At 36.3% G+C, this 20673-nt stretch overlaps 5 protein-coding genes across 5 annotated transcripts; 2 read left to right on the forward strand and 3 right to left on the reverse strand.

The window, feature by feature from the left end:
• The first annotated feature begins 1005 nt into the window (after positions 1 to 1005).
• Positions 1006 to 5640, forward strand: EV154DRAFT_459369 (P-loop containing nucleoside triphosphate hydrolase protein). The gene is made up of 12 exons (XM_051597480.1): positions 1006 to 1108; positions 1168 to 1350; positions 1425 to 1526; positions 1585 to 1851; positions 1910 to 1987; positions 2043 to 2127; positions 2204 to 2307; positions 2366 to 2501; positions 2551 to 3524; positions 3588 to 4545; positions 4602 to 5428; positions 5494 to 5640. Exons 1-12 carry the CDS (start codon positions 1100 to 1102, stop codon positions 5551 to 5553), a joined length of 3783 nt encoding a protein of 1260 aa, XP_051460791.1. The 5' UTR covers positions 1006 to 1099; the 3' UTR covers positions 5554 to 5640.
• Positions 5641 to 8340: 2700 nt separating this feature from the next.
• Positions 8341 to 10120, reverse strand: EV154DRAFT_415168 (uncharacterized protein; the record flags this gene model as incomplete). Its single annotated transcript, XM_051595645.1, has 3 exons — positions 8341 to 8805; positions 9194 to 9968; positions 10029 to 10120. Coding segments are annotated over 3 exons (1332 nt in total), but the record flags the coding sequence as incomplete, so codon positions are not given.
• A 3044-nt stretch (positions 10121 to 13164) lies between these two features.
• EV154DRAFT_415127 (uncharacterized protein) lies at positions 13165 to 15928 on the forward strand (the record flags this gene model as incomplete). The annotated part of the gene is given in 9 exon segments (XM_051595640.1): positions 13165 to 13556; positions 13757 to 13844; positions 13898 to 14091; positions 14227 to 14371; positions 14428 to 14649; positions 14876 to 14891; positions 14903 to 14935; positions 14986 to 15323; positions 15434 to 15928. 9 exon segments carry the CDS (start codon positions 13165 to 13167, stop codon positions 15926 to 15928), a joined length of 1923 nt encoding a protein of 640 aa, XP_051460793.1.
• A 451-nt stretch (positions 15929 to 16379) lies between these two features.
• On the reverse strand, positions 16380 to 17370 carry EV154DRAFT_459376 (protein-tyrosine phosphatase-like protein; the record flags this gene model as incomplete). Its single annotated transcript, XM_051597481.1, has 2 exons — positions 16380 to 17007; positions 17110 to 17370. The coding sequence occupies 2 exons, from the start codon at positions 17368 to 17370 to the stop codon at positions 16489 to 16491; spliced, it is 780 nt and encodes a 259-aa protein (XP_051460794.1). The 3' UTR covers positions 16380 to 16488.
• Positions 17371 to 18499: 1129 nt separating this feature from the next.
• EV154DRAFT_536601 (general substrate transporter) lies at positions 18500 to 19961 on the reverse strand (the record flags this gene model as incomplete). Its single annotated transcript, XM_051604149.1, has 2 exons — positions 18500 to 19781; positions 19846 to 19961. The coding sequence occupies 2 exons, from the start codon at positions 19959 to 19961 to the stop codon at positions 18500 to 18502; spliced, it is 1398 nt and encodes a 465-aa protein (XP_051460795.1).
• Between the last annotated feature and the right edge of the window lie 712 nt (positions 19962 to 20673).

Here is a 20673-nt window from a genome sequence, read left to right on the forward strand (position 1 = left end):
TGTAGCTGGCTTGAACGCTAGTTTCTTTTGCGAGGATAAACCCACATTTAAAAAAAGTGCCAGAGATAACATGAAGTCGAAGGACTTGAGAGAAAAGGCATTGGTTTATTGGTCATACCTCCTCCCATATGAAGACTGTACTACGTTTATTACTGCTGTTTCGTGTCAGTTTAACAAGCTTAACTTACAATTTAAAGCGACCAAAATTATTGATGGAGTAATTGTACATACCAACCTGAAAGAAGTAAACATATCAAGTGATGAACAAGATAGCTGAATATCTCTCCACTGTTATATCTTTAGTCGTAAGTTTTGGGTACTTAATTTTATTTACTTCTTTTATTAATATTTTGTTTCAATAACAAGAGGATGGTTTTGCAAAACTTCGAAATTATCAAAACGATGATTGATATTGCAAAGAAAGAAGATCTTGCATTCTTGTCTACTTCTGAAATTTCAATTGAGCACTTTAGAGATGATTCTCCTTGCGATTCAAACTCTTCCAATTCTACTGATTCTACTGGTGATAATGAATACATCGCATTTTTTCAGTTTTTAACTAATTTATCAAATTCATTGTATGAAAGTACAGCGTAAATTGAAAATTGGGAATTTGCCAATCCGCAAAAAAAAAAAATACAAAGATTGCTCTGGTGGTAAATAGGACAGATTCTGCGGCCAGTCTTCTACATCCTTCTGTAGGTAAATGACATCAGTTTTATGAATCACCGACAGGGTATTCACGCGCACATTGGATAACACATTTTAAGCTCACTGCTGGTGAACATGTTACAGATGACGCCAAATGGTGTCTCATATGTGTTACGTCAAGAACAATGACTACTCTGCTGTAAAATCAATGAAGTGTGTGGGTGCGTGCGTGGGGAGGGTAATCCATGGCCCGATAATAGGGTTTACAATTAAACAATTCACGCTATGAATGAAAAAAATGTCTTGTAGTGCGCGAAGAATTGCCGTATTGAGAAATCCACCATTTGGAATTTTGCAAATCCGACATGTTTATTTTTAAAAAACAAAAAGCACACTTTATATCTTTCTTTCTTCTTCTTTCTTTGTTTAATAAAAATACAAAAATAAAATGGCCAAGGTAGAAAAGATGGGAGAAGGACTTGACAAATTGTTTTACTCAATTAGAAATGATACTAGAAAATATTAGGAAAGAAAGGTGCTGGAGAGAAAATTAAAGCCAACCGTCCTATCAGGGCTGATTGGAAAGAAGGCGTGAAAAAGAAACAAGTGGGTGTTTCTGACATGACCATGTTGACAAAGATTACAAACGAAGCCATTAACGAGAACTTACAAAAAAGATGGCAAAATGCCGAGATTTACGTAGGTAACTCTTCTTTTCATCTTGGCCCCCTTTTTTTAACATACCCTTTTTTATACACACTTGTGTGTAATAGACTTACATTGGTCATGTCCTCATTAGTGTCAATCCCTTTCGGGACTTGGGAATCTATACAGATACTGTATTACACAGTTACAAAGGAAAGAACCTGTTGGAGGTAACAAAAAAATTATCATAGACGTCATAAGGTGATACTGACTATTTATATTGACTAGATGCCTCCTCATGTCTATGCTATCGCAGAATCATCCTATCATCATATGAAAAGTTATAAGGAAAATCAGTGTATCATTATTAGTGGTGAATCCGGTGCTGGTAAAACAGAGGCTGCAAAGAGAATCATGCAATATGTCGCTGCTGTTTCTGGAGACGGTCAAAACTCTTCAATTAAAGAAATCACCGAAATGGTCTTGGCAACAAATCCTTTGCTCGAAAGTTTTGGTTGTGCCAAAACACTTCGAAATGATAACTCCAGTCGTCATGTAAATTACACAAAGGGATTCGCTTACGCCCCCTTACTTATCTCTTTTTTTTATATAGGGTAAATATTTAGAAATTCAATTTAACTCTCAAGGTGAGCCTGTGGGTGCCGTCATTACCAATTATCTGTTGGAAAAGGTATGTTGAACAAACCCGTGCTACTTATTTCGCTGTTTTTTAATTTCATCAATAGAATCGTGTGGTTGGTCAAATCGAAAATGAAAGAAACTTTCACATCTTTTATCAACTTACAAAAGCTGCACCTCCTGAATACAGAGGTAAAAAAAAAGATAAGCACAAATTCCCGGGCTTTTTTATTTACAAAACATTACCCTTTATTATTATTATTATCAGAATCATATGGTCTCCAGGGTCCCGAAAGTTTCTTGTATACCAGCAAAAGTAACTGTTTAGATGTACCTGGTATTAATGATGTTCAAGATTTCCAAGAAACTTTGGTAAACAAAGCAAAACAAGGGGGGTTATTTATAAAAGCTAATAATGCAGATAATCTAGAATGCAATGGGTATTATTGGCTTGCAAAAACACGAACAAGACGAAATCTTTAAAACATTATCAATTATTCTTTGGTTGGGTAATATTGTTTTTGTGGAGGATGATAGTGGAAATGCCGTTATTTCTGACGCGGATGGTAAGAATCCATGATCATCAAAAGACCTAAACTGAAAGTATTATCCTAGTTGCCAACTTCATTGCTTATTTGATGGAAGTCGATGGAGAACTTCTTTCAAAATCATTGACCAGCCGTGTCATGGAAACTCAAAGAGGTGGCAGAAGAGGTAGTGTATATGAAGTACCCTTAAACGTCAATCAAGCCAATTCCGTACGTGATGCACTTTCCAAAGCCATGTACGAGCGATTATTCGAATGGATTGTCACCCGAGTCAATGTCTCTCTTCAAGCACGTAGTGCACATCAATACACCATGGGTGTGTTGGATATTTACGGTTTTGAGATCTTTGAAGAGAACAGTTTCGAGCAGATGTGTATCAATTACGTAAACGAGAAATTACAACAAATCTTTATCGAGTTGACATTAAAGGCAGAGCAAGAAGAATACGTACGAGAACAGATTGAATGGACACCCATCAAATTTTTTAACAACAAGGTTGTATGTGATTTAATTGAAGAAAAGAGACCTCCTGGATTATTTGCTGCTCTCAATGACGCCTGTGCCACTGCACATGCTGATTCTGGCGCTGCAGATAACTCATTTGTTCAACGTTTGGGATTTTTGTCCTCCAATCCTCATTTTGAATCCAGAGGCTCTAAATTTTTGATTCGTCATTACGCTGGTGATGTGCTCTACAATGTGGAAGGTATGACGGATAAAAACAAGGATTCGCTTTTAAAGGATTTATTGAATTTGGCTTCGGGATCTCAAAATCAATTTATCTCATCCACCTTGTTCCCCGAACGTATCGATCCTAATTCTAAGAAGAGACCTCCTACTGCTGGTGATAAAATCAAGTTATCATGTAATACATTGGTCACCAAATTAATGCAATGTCACCCAAGTTATGTTCGTACCATCAAATCCAATGATAACCGTAGTCCATCTGAATTCGACGAAAAGCGTGTACTTCATCAAGTGCAGTACCTTGGTTTATGTGAAAATATTCGTGTTCGAAGAGCCGGTTTTGCCTACAGAACTGTAAGTTTTAATTTTATTACCTCCCAGAAAAAAAATGATATGCTAATGGTGAGATTTTTCTAGACATTTGATAAATTTGTAGAGAGATTCTATTTATTATGTCCCGATACTGGATATGCCGGTGAATATATTTGGAATGGAGATGCCACCAGTGGTGCCTTAAAAATTTTGACGCACAATAATATTCCACGCGAGGAATGGCAAATGGGTACCAGCAAAGTATTTATTCGACATCCCGAAACCATCTTTGCGCTTGAGACATTGCGTGATAAGTACTGGCATAATATGGCAACGCGTATTCAAAGAGCATGGCGGGCCCATGTGCGATACAAGATTGAATGTGCTAAAAAGATTCAGCGTTTCTGGAGACAAAACAAGTATAATATCGGATATCTTCAAATGCGTGATTATGGTACTCAAATGCTGGGTGGTCAAAAGGAAAGACGTAGATATTCCTTGGTGAGTATGAGACGATTCACAGGTGATTATTTGGATATCAAATCCGGATCAGGATTATCTACCATGATCAGAAACGCGATTTCTATTAAAGGAAATGAAGAGGTTGTCTTCAGTATGCGTGGTAATACGCTCATTCCAAGAGCAATGCGATCCAGTGTACCCAGTCCTAGAACTTTTGTCCTGACAAACCAAAACTTGCATATTGTCATGGCTACAAAGCAAGGCAAGGTTTTATCCATGGTAGATGAAAAGGTTATTTCTTTAAACGTCATCAACAGTATAAGTGTATCTACTCTTCAGGATGATTGGGTCATTTTACACGTTGATAATTCACCTGACGGAGACACCATTCTTTCTTGTACTTTCAAGACCGAAATGCTCACACACATGTTGCAACAAACAGGAGGTCGTATCAAGGTCTCTGTTGCTCCTCAAATTCAATACAAGAAAAAGGGCGGAAAATCAGTTACCATGAAATTCGTGAAGGATGAAGCCGCAATTCATGATGGTATCTATAAGAGTCACGTTGTCAAGATTTGTTCTGGTGCTCCCGCTGGAAGTCGTAAGTATTTATAATAAAGGGATATGTATCCTCATGAGACTTAATTTTCTTTCTAGAATCCAATCCTCCTTGTGCTGTCAAACCAAGACCCACTAAAAATACAACGAGAAGAGCACCTGCAGCTAAAAAGACCAACATTGTTCGTAGCGCACCTCGTCCAGCCGCAAACGCACGTCCTGCTCCTGCTGCCACGAACAACACTATTCCCGCATCCAACATACGTCCTGTATCCAACAATATGGGCAGATCTGTTCCTCCTCCTCCTCCCCCACCCGCTCCTGTGGTTGCACCTCCACCTCCTGCCACACCCACTTTACCCCAATACAAGGCCATTTACCCCTTCCAATCACAAGAAGCGGGAGAAATTCAATTTGAAAAGGGTGATTTATTAGAAATCGAGCAAAAGGATGAAAATGGATGGTGGTTAGCACGTAAAGATGGTATTGAAGGCTGGGTACCTAGTAATTATTTGGAAGAATATATCCCACCTGTTGTAGTATCTACACCTCCTCCTCCCCCTCCTCCTGCAAGAAGAGCTCCTCCTTCTGTACCTGTGCCATCCAAAGCCGCTTCTTTTAGTCAGGCAAGTCCTGTCAGTAATAGCAGTGTTCCTGCTTGGAAAGCAGAATTAGAAGCACGTAAAGCGGGTGTCATTCCTAATAGTGGTGCAGTATCGTCATCATCACCTGTTCCTGCTGCTAGAAGAGGCCCACCAGCTCCTGGACAAAAGCCTTTGATTCCTTCTAACAAACCTGTAGTTCCTGCAAAACCCATGGTTCCCTCTAGACCAGGTGTCGGTGCACCCAAACCTGCTCCTCGTGCTCCTCCTCGTGTTGGAGGTGGTGCCGACCCATCAAACGCTGCTGCCTCTTTAGCGGATGCTGTAAGTTTTACTATATCTTACAAAAATAGAAAGTCTAATTTTTCTTTCTTTTTTTTTTTAAATAGCTCAGGGCACGTAGAAATCAAGCACCTTCACATCATGACGATGATGATGATGAATGGTAAAAATTTATAGAGCATATTGTCATTGCCATTTTTATAGGCAATCTTTGTTTAAAAATAAAACGAGTTTGTTGTATGATGATGATAGCGATTTTTGTCGTATGATTGTAGTTTGTTGTAGATTAAGCGGACAGCAAAGACATCATAAACGCAAAAGCTTTAATTGGGTCGGGAGAGGTCTAAGGAGAACTCTTGTTCTTCCCAAAAAAAAAAAAAAAAAAAAAAAAACGTCATTGGGTCTTTGAAAGACTAGATAAATTAATTTCGTTTCCTCGACTTGTAGAGTAATCCAATGTTGATATGAACGCTTGGCTCTGTTTTTTTCCATCCAATTTTAATGGAAATACTGGGCGGAATTGTGGGGTGGAATTACTGAGTGACTATTTGGTCACTAATGCTATAAGTATAATCCTATTTCGCTAGCATCTCACGGTCTAGACGTTTATAGTTTATTTATAAATAAGGGGATACGTATAAAAGATCTCCATATTCAAAGTCGGCTTCATGTCCATCCTGTTTAACGGTAAACAATATTGAGTATTCTTTAACCACGTGTGTAAAGATGATAGGCTTGCTGGCGTCTTTTATAGGAATTATAAATCGGTGTAGTTTTTTAAATGAGACATTTGATATATAATTATCTTCATTGCCATTATCTTCAGAAGCATATAAAACTGTATCATAGAATTTAATCTCTAGGCATTTATCCATCAGAGCGATAATTTTATTCTTACCTGCTGCAAGAGAGCACTCATCTCCAACGTAAAAGTTGCCATCCAACCTTTTCGTAGTGTCGCTAAAATCTTGGTCCTTTTTTATTAGCGGATACAGTGCAAGATTATCTTCGGCCGAAATTAATTTTGAGCCGGGTAACATCTCAAATGGTGCTTGCGGCGTCAGTGGCTTTTTCACATTATGGCTGAGAAAATGCACAGCGTAGGTTCTCCTTGCTATTCTTTTCACATCAATATTTATAGTATCCAAAAGAATGCTGTTAATAACAATATCCATATGTCTACCATTTTTGGGGCTATCGTCATATATTATACGATGAGGTATAGGACCGCCTTTATATTTAGCAAAAGAGCTCTCTAAACTCTCATTAAATATGTCCAAAAGAAAGGAGGCGCATGTAACGGGACTGCCGACATTTTTTGGTGATAATCCCTTATTTTTGGTCTCTACTATCTCACCTACTGTAAACAGTAAACAGCACACTTCGGAATCAGGAACAGATTTTGCTCTCCTAGTAGCGCATAGATTAACGATGGCAGGTGCTAACAGGTGTTTGATCCACGGGATTATCATTAAATTTTCAATAAGTTCAGTTGTAATAAGTGAGAATCTCAGACGTCTGATATTATGAAGAACATTGTTGTAAGTGACATCAGATGCTAGTTTTCTGTACCAAAGATTCATCGCTGATTCGTCGTCATCCGCAGGAATTCCGAATAATTCTTCTAGTATGTGAGTATCGCTTGGCTTGGAAAGGTCGACGTTGTTTTTTATATACGTGGAAACTTCTGGAGTCATGAAGTTGATTCTGCTACCCAGCCGAAATATCGTGTCTTCGAATAAGATTTTATTTTCTACTCTGTTTGCGAACAACTTTTTGTCTTCTTGCTCCTGTAATGACCGATCGTAAAAAATATTCTCAGTTTTTAGTTTTAACGAATATACACCAAGTTGATGATAGCTGGGACGAAGGTATTTTTTGTCATAGTTGATGACATATCCTGTTTTTGTCTCACCAGTTAAGTCAAATGTATACACATCGTACGGTTTGTCTTCAGGTGCTATGTCAATTGCTGTAAATTGAGGCAACCACGATCTTTCTTTAAAAATGTCGGTTCTACGATTATTTACAATAGTGTAAGGAGAACAAAAAAAGGACAATACACCTTTTTCCATAAGAAGATACGTTAGGGTAGGGAAATAACGATAAGCGGGAAATGGTATGGTGCTTTGATGAATCCTGTGAATTTCGAACATACTCCGGCCTTTTGCTAAGTCTCCAACTTCAGTTGATGTTTCATCTACCAATTTGGATAGTGCGTCGAAACTGAATTTTTTTAAGCAGCCAGCATTTTCGTCATTCCAAATATCAAAAACATAGTTGCATAACGTCATCAATGCATTCTCTTCGAATTCTGGTTTAGCTTGAGCCAGTAACACATAAAGCTTGTTTTTCATATCATTCATACTATTTTGCTGAGCATCGTTTTTTGGAGAAGGTGGCGCAATGGAAAGATTCCAACTGATTTGAGGAAGGCGATTTGGGTCAGATTCTAAATCTTGTGCAACTTGTCGAAGTAGCTGACGGAAGAAACTATCGGCCAAAAATGAATAATAAAGCTCTTCATTGATGGCTCCAATATTTCTTGGGGTAATTCCAATACTAGGAAGTTCCGAATGAATAAATATTGTCTCCGCGTATTTTAGCAGTAATTCGACCAAAGAAGTAAAATAATCAGCGATAAACCTGTGATAAAAGTGCAAACATATTAATGAATGAAGTCACTCGTAATTAACAGTTATATTACCCTTCATAGTCAAAAGAAAATATCTGACATAATTTACCATCTGAAGGTAGTAATCTAATAAAATATGAGAAAATCCTGTATTTAAATTCTTCACTTCAGTGCCAAGTCACTTACGTTTTTTTGACAACTTTCTCTGCCAAGTTATACTTAGCATGTTTCGAATTCATGTCTTCAAGTTTGACAAAAGAATATGTTGCATTTAAATTATGCATATCAACATCTAGATACATACGTTATAAAACCAAATTTATACACACATGAACAACAACATACCTATAGCTACTAGCATCCTAAAAAATAAATTAGGGTTCGGTATGCAATTTCCTTCGTCATCCTTTAAGGATAGTTTGGGAATTGACTCGACGCAATCAATACCATAATATATCCCTCCTCTCATTGACGCCCTATAACCATCTTCAGGTACGATAAGATTTTTAACGGTATTGCTGCTGGTGATGAACTCTTCGTGTAACTTTTTATGAAGATAAGGAGATTGACCAAACCCTCCTAGTAGGAATAACGTATCAATAATTGTATGGGACTTGCTAATTTGTTTTTCTATCAATGCTATCACTTCTTCAATAATGGGGTCAAACACATATTTAGAGATGTTTATTTTGCTGATTCGCAGTTGCTTGATTCCGTTGTGGACAACAATATCACCCTTTAAAGAGAGAGTTTCAAGAATGTTCTGATCCATCCCAATTTCAGACTCGGGTAATGTAAAATAAACGTAATCAGCTGACGATAACGCTTTGATTTCATCGACAGTATCAAAATCACAACTGCCATCATCATCTTCACTATAATCGATTTCATCTTCGCTCATGTTTATTGAATTATCACCAATGCTAGCATCTTCCATACACTCATCAAAATCTGGATATTCTTCGTTATAGTTATAGTCATTTTCATCGATATTCATCATTTTTAAATGTTCTGTAGTTGTAATTACTGCATTAGATGAACTGCTTTCTTCCGATAATTTAGTGATTCTTTCAGTTTGTCCCGAGCTTATCTCTGTAGCATTATCGCCACCAAAAGAGAGCTTTTTTTTCGAAATAGTTAGTAAGATAGATACATTGGCCGGCTTAAGTTACCTTAATTTCATTGACGAATTGATCAATTAAAAACCGAACAACATTTTCTTCGATACAACCTATAAACACATGGTCTCTCAAATATCTTTCCATGTTTTTGTCCAAAAAGGTCGATCCGCAATATCCTCCACTTTCCAAAGCCAGTTGACAGTGACTGATTTTTGAAGACTCGTGTTCAGAGCCTGTACATTCATATGTGGCTAAATCAACCGTACCACCACCGGCATCACACACCATATAGCGTTCGCCCTGAGACAGTTTACTCGTGCTACCATCATCCATCATGCAATATTCCCGTTTACAAAATAAAGAAGCTGCATGTGCCTCGTCAATAATAATAAGCCTCTCTTCTGGGTCGTGCGAAGCGTCAATAAGGTTTGCTTCAATAGCAATATCGCGCATCATTAATATATCCTTATTAACCCAAGTGGCTGGAACGGTCAGTACGTAACGACACTTATTAGTATGATCTGATGATGAGTCTGGGTCCACTGTTTGATTTAGTTGGTCACAAGTATATTTGTTTATCTCCCTTAAAAAATCTATCGCCGCAGTTCTGTATATTTCGAGTTTTTCACGTCCTGCTTGTTGACAAAAATCTTCTTTCAAATTTAATTTAAATTGCTCGACAAAAACAACATTGGGGTCGTTGGGATTCGTTTGCAAATAATTAGTAGCATCTTTCCCCCATTTAAGTAGTTGAGGAGGGGTTTCTTTGTTGTAAAGACAGGCGGTTGGCGTTTTTTCAAACGTATCATTTGAACGTTGGTTCGGCCTATTTTGCTATATTAATCAATCTTGTATGCATCCAATAATTTGAATTTTATTCTATTACCATTTTATAACATGCACAATGCTCTTATTATCTTTTACGTAAGAAAAGCAACTCCCGGAAAATGTTGTACCAATATCTATTATAGTGAGATAAGGACGCGGCGATTTTATTTAAGATCAATGCTTATTTTATTTTTACCTATGCTGATAACATAATCGAACAATTCAAAAGATGTTTTCATGATTCTTAGAGAGAAGAGAGGAACGATTTGAAATGAAGGGGGCTTTTATTTATAATTGTTGCATGCACACCTTTGTGATACCTAATGATGATATTCATTGGATTGTTTAGAATTTGTAAGGTTTTTTTTTAAACTTTCTGCGTATTTTACGTCATTAGTTTTGTATTAGATGATAATTACTTCTTTCGTGTAATTCAAATTAGCATCTGTTTTTATTATATAGCCAGAATGAAACCTATTTCTTCTTACCTAAATGACTTGCAATTACAAATCCAGCAATTTATTGTTTAAAAACAAAACATAGAACACGAAGCCCCTCTGTCGATTGAAGGTATAACTAAATCATATGAGAAATTCAAAAAAAAAAAAAAAAAAAAAAAATACCAATTGACTTTAAATACTACATAGGTATCGTATTTGCAAGAAATAGAAACATTGCATAGAAGTACGTATACTTGCGTTTTTCGGACCACTAACTAAGAAAGTATAATATTCCCTGAAAAGCGTGATAGTTTTACTTTTCTAAAAACTATGACGAGATTATCAGAATCTTCAATAGTGTTTCAGCAAAAGTTTTTATTTCACTCAACAATTCTGTTACCAGTATATTAATCAATTGAATGGTAAATTTGGGTTATGTATCCATACATACATTGAGAAACAAAAAAGGGGGGCCGGGTTTCGAGGAGTAACAAACAGAATTTAGATGATTTGGTATCATCAAAGACTTGCATGGTTTTAATATCAACTAAAAAAGTTAATCACGACCAGACAGAGCTAAGGCCTTTTTTGAAATGGCTATGAAAAGCTATTTAATCATTTAAAGCATGGAGTTATCTATATTTTATGATATAGTTTAAGTATTTATAAACATATTTTTAAGAAAAAATGAAGCGCCGGACTATTTCAATTCTACCGTGGCCTATTTATACTTCGATTGTAGTAAGTGGTCCATTAGTAAACCTAACAAATTACATCTAATTTAATTATTTTAACATTCGTTTAATTAATGGCAAGCCTCGGTTTTTGGAAACAGTATGAAGCACTTTAAGGCGTCAATTCATCAGCATGTTCAGAGATTAAATCAATCTGAAATCTTCGAGATAAGGCTTTGTTTGAATTGGTTTCACGATTTTTTGAGGCAATTTTTGATCTGTCAATATTCTTGATTTTATTTAAACTCAAAATCAATTGCCGGAAGTCAAATAAAGATAATATATATTTTAGGCTTATCGGCATTTGCCAGCCGATAGCTACATCCTATTTGCAAATAGTGAGTGTGATAAAGTAATTGACTCATTAGTCACACGACTAGAAGCAAGGAGAAACTCAATGCTCTATTATTACAATGACCCCTTAATAATATTGTAGCGATAGTCAACGTGCTTATTAAAAATAAATACATTTTTAGTGTAAATTTGGTCGCTAGACTATATCTCTATGACTTCATGCGACGTTTGTGTGCCATGGTATAGTAAAAAAACCATAATTAACAGCGCCACATTTGCAGCTGATGCTCACCGCTATTTGTGAAATTATGAGACTAACAAATGCACAAAACAAAATCTAGCAGAGAAGTAATGCCAAGTAAAATTTATCTCTGTGCAGGAGATTTTAGACATGAAAATCGGCGGGAACAGCAAAACAGCGCGTGATTTCCGTGTGTATAATACGTGTGATGGGAAAATTGCAATGATAACACAACTTTGATAAGAGAATGAATTAAAAAACCTGTAGAAAGCAAGATTATTGACTAAAGAAATTGAGTCGGTAATAGCATCGAATAATCCGCTGACAACTCAAACGGCTAAGGCCCTATTAATATATCCTTTCTACTTTTACGAACATAATTTTGCATCTAAATATGCACGAAAACAACAGAAGAAAATACTACGCAATCGTGAGCTATTGTCAATGTAGTTAAGTGATGTTATACACACACTATGTTTTGGAACAACACTGTGTAACATAAGCTAGATACATTTTTTTGGAAAATTTTCACGAGACATTTTACCTGTATGGTGCTTGTTTGCTTCAAAGTTCGAGCGTGCTTTATTTCGCGGATGTAACAATAATCATGTCACTTTTTTTAAAAATAAAACCATGAAAAGCAGCTTGTAAATACTTATTATGAGAATACATGGTATGAATGCCATATTATTGGCAATAAAGAATCATGAAACAGGGTATGTATAATGTGGCATTTGGTGTAACACTATGGAATGAATTCTTATTAGACTTAAAAAAGTGCATTGGTCATACAAAGAACACACAAGTAATTTTTATTGGTTCAAAAACGTACAAAAGAGAGAAGGGGGAAGGAAAAAAAAGTATCCTTTTCCATTCTATCCTTTCTTTCTATCTTTCTATTATGTCTTCCACCATCACATATGGGGCAGGTTCCCTCGATGAAGACACAAAAAGACATTCACGTTCACTCGATCTTGATCCAGCCTCAAGGACTGTTCGTCATTTGCACCAAAGATCAGTTTCAGATGGCGTAGACATGTTTATTCCAACAGAGCCCATAGCGACTACTATACCAATGTCCAACTCCGTCTTTTCACTTTACAAAAAGTTTGGCTCTCCGGGTCGTAACCGTAGTTTAAACCACCATTGCGAGAGCAACAAGCAATCTCAATTTTCGAAATCAAGAGCCTCAATAGGCTCTGCTTTTTCTAGTTTATCAAGCAGCAGAAAGTCTTGTAGCCAAAGATTCAGCTGCGTTAGTTCTCCTGTCAATAACCCAGGTATATCTTATAACCATTGTTGAAATCACACTTATTTATTTTATTTTTTGCTAAACAGGTGCCGCAGAAGCTATGAGTCCAATGATAAAATATAATACGATCAATGAAGAACAGGCAACCATTGTCGCTTACGACGAAAAAACCCCATCTTATCTGCTGGCTCAGACAGGGGAATCCAAGTAATAAAACAAAAATTAGGGACTAAATGGAATTAAAGGCACTAACCACCATTATTAGACGTTCTTTGCCTTGTAGTTTGCAACAGGAAATCAACCAATTCTCTATCGATGGTTTCGCACACAAATATTTTGCTACACATAAACGAGGACTTTTTAGAAGAGCAATACCAATGAATGAACTATTAAGTTGGACAAGAGATTCCATCAAACAACCACTTTTATTATCGAACAAGAATTATAAAGATGCACTCAAGTGTTTTAAAATCTTACAGTTATTAATGCATGATCGACAAAGACCAAAACATTTCAATTCGATGGAAAGTTTCCAAGCCTTGTTGAGCTGTGGTATTAGCAAAGGTCAAATGCGTGATGAAATTTACGTTCAGGTCTGCAGGCAGCTGAACAAAAATCCCAGGGGGTAAACAAATCATGGCTTTTTCTATTTGATTTTTGTACTCAAACTTAACTTGTTTATTTTAGTGAAAGCATTAGAAAAGGTTGGGAAATTTTATGTGTCATAAGTGTTACTTTCCCTCCATCAAAAAATTTGGAATCCTCCTTATTCCGTTTTGTCGAGCAACATCATAACGTTACAGCGAATCAAGTAGACGTACTCAGTAAATATGTTTCATTAAAGTTGATTCGTATTTGTAGTAGGGGTGCAAGAGGAAAAGTACTTTCACCTGCAGAAATTGAAAGAGCTATGGTAAGATTAATTCATTTTGCTTTCCCTTACTTTTTTATTAAGCATGGCTGTAGGAAGCACCTTTTAAACCTTCCGTATTTGGAGAGCCCTTAGATGTCATCATGGAGCAACAAAAGGATGATTCTAGCAGGATACCAAAGATTGTAACATTTTTAACCAATGCTGTGCATGATTTAAATGGTCAAACTTCTGAAGGAATATTCCGTGTACCTGGAGATGCAGATGCTGTCACTGAATTGGTTAGTGTGTTACGATGCACGACAAAAAATTTTTTTTACTAATACCGTTACCAATAGCGCATTCGAATTGAAAATGGCAATTATGATTCAACTGGTTTTGATGATCCAAACGTACCTGCTTCGCTTTTAAAATATTGGTTGAGAGATCTTTCTGAACCATTGATACCCACCTCTTTGTACGATGACTGTATTTCAAATGCGCATGACAAGGAAAAGGCAGTAGAGATCATAAATTCACTGCCTGAAATCAACCGTCGCATTGCTCTTTATATGATTCGATTTTTACAAGTAATGCAGACCTTAATTAGTAGAAACAAAAAACCGTGTACTAACTACTATTCTAGGATTTTTCTGACCCACAAGTGATTGAACATACATTGATGAATGTGGTGAATTTAGCGATGGTATTCGCACCCAATTTCTTGCGTTGTCCCTCTGTCAATTTAACTACGATATTTGAAAACTCTAAATATGAGCAAGCATTTCTTAAGACATTAATTACTGAATTAGAAGTGGACAAAGAAGCTTGTGCCTTTCAAGACATGGATATTATTGGAAGAATTAAAGTAGCACAATAGCTTTTTTTTTTCATGTGCTGGGAACTATTTATTCCCTCTTTTTCTCGTTGGACAAGAAAAGCATTTATAAACACACACGCACAAACCTTTTTTTTTTTTTTCCTCATCATCACATTCCTAATTTACATTCATTAAAAATAATAAAACATGAGGACAATAGGTTTCCTTGCCATTTCTACCTTCCTTTTAAATAGCATTGCAACAGTAGCAGCAGTTGCAGCAGAATTCAGGTCTGGAGAAGACATGTATGATATTAAAGCATCAGTAACCAATGGTACGACAATTACAGCAGGGAAAATATAAATATTGATATTTTTTTTTTAGCAACTTTGAGTGGTTTTACTATTGAATATAAAAACTATTACAAGGTCGTAACAAACATCATAACAGGTCAAAAGTACTGCCTTGTAGGTTGGAACCAAGTACGCCCTGAAGACTGTCCACAAGATTCATCCTTCAATGTACCTATACAAGAGTTCAATTTTGATACTGACTCTTACCACGCAATACCATATATTGAATTGCTCGGTATTCAAACTAAGTTGTCTGGAAGTGTTAATATTCAAAATATCACTTCTCCTTGTATACTTGATGGTAGTCAAAACACTAAAATTACATCTCCTCAAATGGTTCTTTCTTTGCGATCAGTAGGTTTGCCATACGTTAGTTTTTCCGGTAATGATGACAGTTTAGGGCCACTTGAGGTAAAAAAAAATACATATATATATATATACAATAGAATTTGAGACACTGACTCTTATACTTCTTATAGAAAGCATCTTGGTTATTATACCTTGGCGTCTTTTTTGATATGGAATCAGAAGCACTTTTAGCTTATAATCAAATTGCTAATAATTACAATTGTCACAAGAGAAACTTACAAAGAGTTAATAAGAACAGAATCGTATCATGGACTTCTTTCGATCCTATAAAGAAGACCTACACAATCAACGGCGATAATTACTATACTCAATTGTCCTCTGATGCTGGTGCAGTACTTCGCTCACCTAATAGACTACAAGACAACACATACAATACTGCAGTATTTACCGAGCTCCATGCACTTGCTCTTCAGTTACAAGGAGCAGAATTTATTTTTGATATCAGTGACACATCTGTTGATTACGCTACTTGGTATAAATCAGGCGGTGTGTACTTTACCCCCAACAATAGCTTTGCTCATGTTCCCGCTATTGCTGATAGTCAAGTTTATTCGACTCATGGTCTTGTAAATTCAAACGGCATCTCTGGTAAGTTATATATTTAGATACAGACATGCTAAGGAGATTAACAAATTTATTTAGATTGGACACAAAGATCAGCTGCTCGTCCTGATCTTGCACTCTTAGATATTGTCGAGTTACTATATCCAACTTTTGCAGTACCTGATGCTTCAGAATTTCCTGTATGGTTTACTCGTTTCGATAAAAAGGAGCAACGTTTGATCAACGAAAGCTATGGCAACTGTTCAAGCATCATTACCTCAGCCGCTAAAGAAACTGCTTGTACCATCGGTACAGATGGCGGTAGCCATACCAGGACTTTGACCTCTGGAGGCAAAGCTGGTGTCTCCGTCGGTGTTATTATATTTGTATTCTTGGCAGCAGGCCTTGGCTTATGGTTATTCCGTAGATACCGTCGTAACAAAAGACATAATTTCTATAGAATGAATGAACTTTAAAATTTATTAAAAAATGAAAGGAGATTAAAATAATGAATGTGTGATAAGGAGTGAAATAGATACAGAAATATTTTTTAGGGGGAGAAATATCTACAATGATTGGAATATATATGTAATAAGTGGTATTGAGATGAGAGGAAAAGAGCTTAATAGCAAGTAGGTGTATCAGTAGATAATTTTCTTGTCTTCCACCAACCATCATTGTTGGTTTTTGGTTTTTCTTCAGAAGAAAAGATAGATTTTGTTAGCTTACGCTTCCATACGCCAATAGAAGAAGCTCTTGCAAAGAAGCGGCTATTTGTGGGTGTTGTAGGCGTTGTAGGCGTTGTAGGCGTTGTAGGTGTTGTTGGTACCTGAATGCAGGATTGTTCGAATTCTCTTAATTGGAACAATAACCCAAGGTTAGGGCTGATAGGAGGGGCTAATAACTTGACGTGATTATAGGCATCTTGCATTGGCATCTTTAAAGTCTTCATAACATAGGCAATAATAACTGTTGCAGAGCGAGCAACACCACATTGGCAATGAACAAGAATATTCTGCTTTGCCAATCTTGCTCTATCAATGATATCAATTGCTTTTTTCAGTTCAACGACTAAATTATCTTGATTATGTTGCCATGGTAATTTTTGATAAGAAACATCTGTGGCTGCAGATTGAATGGTCTGAATACTGGAAGCACCACTGACAGTAGATGCTTTTGATAGAGATGGGGAAGGAGTCAAATCATCCATAGGTTGGAACATGTCTTCGTGTGGATTATTGACTTCGGCTGCAACATTTAATATGGCACTAATAGATAACTGGCGAAGATTGTTTAAATCAGCCGCATTTTTTTCTGATCCTAAAAAAAGAAAGGGCATGATCTTGACTGGTCCTAATGGATACGCATTTACATCATCTTTCTCTTGAATTGCAATGGCTGTTTCAGGTGAAAGACAAAGAGATAAATTCTTGTTATTTCTTCTACGGTTAGCAAGTGTGCTGGTACTGGGTGAAATGTTAAGTGATAATCTCTTTGTTGTCATTTTTTTAAAAGATGTGAAAAATAAAAGAATAAAGAAAGAAAAGAAACAACAAACACTATAAATAATTAATTTACATCTTATTTAGAAAAGCGGGAGAAAAAAAATTTAATTACTTATCCAATCATTTTCCAATTCGCTAATTACTTTCATGTTCCAGAACAGCCTCCCCTTTGTTTTGTCACTCCCTCTTTTACCGGACGCCACTACTTGTCCATATCATAATAAAATAATATTCGTAAGCTTAACTTCTATTTATGTTGTTGTAATACAACAATTAATTTACCCCAAAAGGCAAAGTATTGTTATTATAGTGCCCGAATACAATATAATCTTACGTCACTGACTAATTATTTTATTTAACAGCCACGTGACAATCACTAAGTTGTAATCATTATAAGAAAAAAGAAACTGCTTATCCTATTGGAATTATAAAAGCGATACCAGCTATTTCGTACATGCCTTGTGTTTACTTAATGCACATAATAAATTTTACCCCAAATGGCTGCATTAGTCCATTATTAACGCACATAAAATAACCTTAATCTCGGTCTCAGATCACGCGTAGATCTTATTTACAATAATATGATAAGAGCCATCTCACAAAACGCTACAAATGCTTCATTTAACGCACCAAAGTATCATATTCTACTGTTGATCACAAGTTATCATTAATTTTTTTAAGCCCATTACTTTTCATTTTATTAGTTTATTATTAGGTGCCGTCGGAACAAACAAATAATGTTTGTAAATCAGTATTTACAAAAAAGACCCAAAAAAACACGAAAAAAAAACCAGTTTTAAAAGCTGCGCTATTTATTTCCCGCCGAAAATTTTGTTTTGTTTATTCTTTCGTGCTAAAAAAAAAATGCGCGCGAATGCAGACTTATGATCTTGTTACGTATCATAACCTTTTTTGTTTCCCCAGTCATCATGTGGACAGGTAATTAATATAATTTTTTGAGGCTACACAAAAAGTTGGGGTACGTGACAGTTCCGATACGCCTGTCTTTGTTCTTTTCTTGCATGTAATGTAATACAAGGTATATTTTTTATACCTATGAGAAAAATCGCAGATTTATTGTGACGGAATATACAAGAGAGGTTTTAGAAATGATAAATGTGGAAGGTATTAACTTAATGTTGGATGATCAGGCTTATATTTTTCCTGATCCGACGCTTCGGAATCGGTAACTCTACTTCTGGTACTCCTATCGTCAAGATCTTTACCAGTGGTTTCGGGCATACAAAAGGTTACGAAAAGGAAACCAAACAAATTAATGACGATGAAGACAACAAAACTATAAGTTCCAAGTCCGGCATTCATTTTTGGCCAAATGGTATTAATAACGAAATTAAATAGCCAGTTAGAAGAATTGCCAAGTGCTGAACCAGATGCAAGTGCGTGCATTGGTAAAAGCTCTGGAGCTATCATCCAAGGGATAACGCCACATCCCATAGAATATGACCCAGTAAATAAAATAGCAGCTGCAATGGCAAGACCACCGATTCCTTGTGAGCCGTTACTACCAGTAAGTGTGGATCCAAGAACCATCATGACAGAAGCGATACATGTACCGCCAGTGGAAATCATCATGAAGCCTTTACGACCAACTTTATGCATAAAAATAACAGCAACTAACGTGGCCACAATATTTACTGTTGCATCGGCAAGAGATATATTTACAGCTAAAGTCGCATCGCCAAACAAGTCAGTGAAAAAACCAACGGAATAAACAGACATAGGTCCCACACCGCCAATTTGGTTGAAAGCTTGAATGACCATAACAATTACAGTATTCCATGTAATTTTTTTGTCTTTACAAGAAATGATGTCCCACATTGACATCTCTTCTTGGGAGGATTCATCCTCACGTTCACGGGCCGCAAGCATAGCAGCAAACTCTTCTTCGACATCAGCGCCAGCACGGAGTTTTTGAAGAGTAGCACAAGCTTCATTATATTTTTTATTTGCACAAAGACGACGAGGACATTCAACGGTGAAGAAGAACAAGAAGACCAATTGGAGAGCAGCAATTATTGAAGGAATTGCCCACAAAAAACGCCATGCCGGAGCAAAGGCCATATACCTTCCGCAGATTTGGGTAAACAGAATGCCAAAGTTCAAGAAGAGTTCAAACAAAGACCCTAATGCACCACGGCTCTTATTTGTAGATATTTCAGAAACATATATAGCAACAGAAGAGCCACACATACCAGAAGCGAAACCTACAAGGGCTCTTCCGACTGAGTACATAACGAGATTCACGGAACATGCAGATAGCACACCGCCAAGAATCATCCAGAGGCAAGAAATCATAATATTATCCCGACGACCATACCAAACATTTGTGTATTTACTAGCAAGGCTACCAAAGAAACCACCTATAGCAAAGGCACCAATAGTATAACCCCTATTTTTTAAAAAAATAAATAAATAAGAAAACTGTTTAAAATTATAATGTTCATTATAATTACCATGTAGGGAAATCCATTGGAAGGCATCCCGGTAAAGGACCAGACTCATTTGTGCCTGGAATACAGTAATAAGAACCATCGTCGTTGACTATCCCCATAATAACCTTTTCGGGCATATTAGGTACACCTTTTAAAGATTTCGTCAGTATATAACTAAATAGGACATAATTTAATACATACTGATATGCCATCCGACATTGAACCCTGATAGTGCAGCAATAGTAGCGCAAGCTGTCATATACAAGGGGAAACCCAAATCTTGAGATTTTTGTTGTGCAAACATTTTTTCTTGTGGGGGAAAGCACAATTAAAAAAAAAAGATAAAAGATAAAAAAAAAAGAATTAAAGATAGGAAAAAAAAGCCTGTTTGTTAGATAATGATAAGAGATATTTGGCATTTATACTGTCTATGGTTACCTTTTTCAGTAAGTGTAGATATACCCTCACACATTGCAATTTGATTCGTTACTAGGTGGTACATATCATAGAACTGGCCTTCAACCTTGATGTATAATTTTTTTGAGAGCAGAGAATATCGGTTATTAAACAATCTTGTATCTACGGCTCGTGTGTGTAAAATATACCTGTATGTACAATAACGGTATGTTATTTTCCCATGAATTCCGTTTCACAGTTGCTTGAATAATAAATAATTCTCGCATGTGATTCCAGACTCCGTGTTTGTTGGACGTATCGTAAACCAGGTTTACATAATACACCCATTTCACCATGCATGTTAGAATCCGTTATTTGTTCGAGTACAGCATATAAAAATACGTGTCAAAGTGTAATAATACAAATACTGTGTGTCTGGGAATTTGTGTACAT

This window comes from Mucor mucedo (assembly GCF_025094135.1).
Source record: "Mucor mucedo strain NRRL 3635 chromosome Unknown EV154scaffold_17, whole genome shotgun sequence".
Lineage (NCBI taxonomy): Eukaryota > Fungi > Mucoromycota > Mucoromycetes > Mucorales > Mucoraceae > Mucor > Mucor mucedo.

Bases quoted from the DNA above. Each gene is read 5' to 3' on its own strand.
- EV154DRAFT_459369 (XM_051597480.1), top strand. The intron at 1,351-1,424 runs GTAGGTAACTCT...TGTGTGTAATAG, and splicing joins GGCAAAATGCCGAGATTTAC to ACTTACATTGGTCATGTCCT. The intron at 5,429-5,493 runs GTAAGTTTTACT...TTTTTTAAATAG, and splicing joins CTGCCTCTTTAGCGGATGCT to CTCAGGGCACGTAGAAATCA.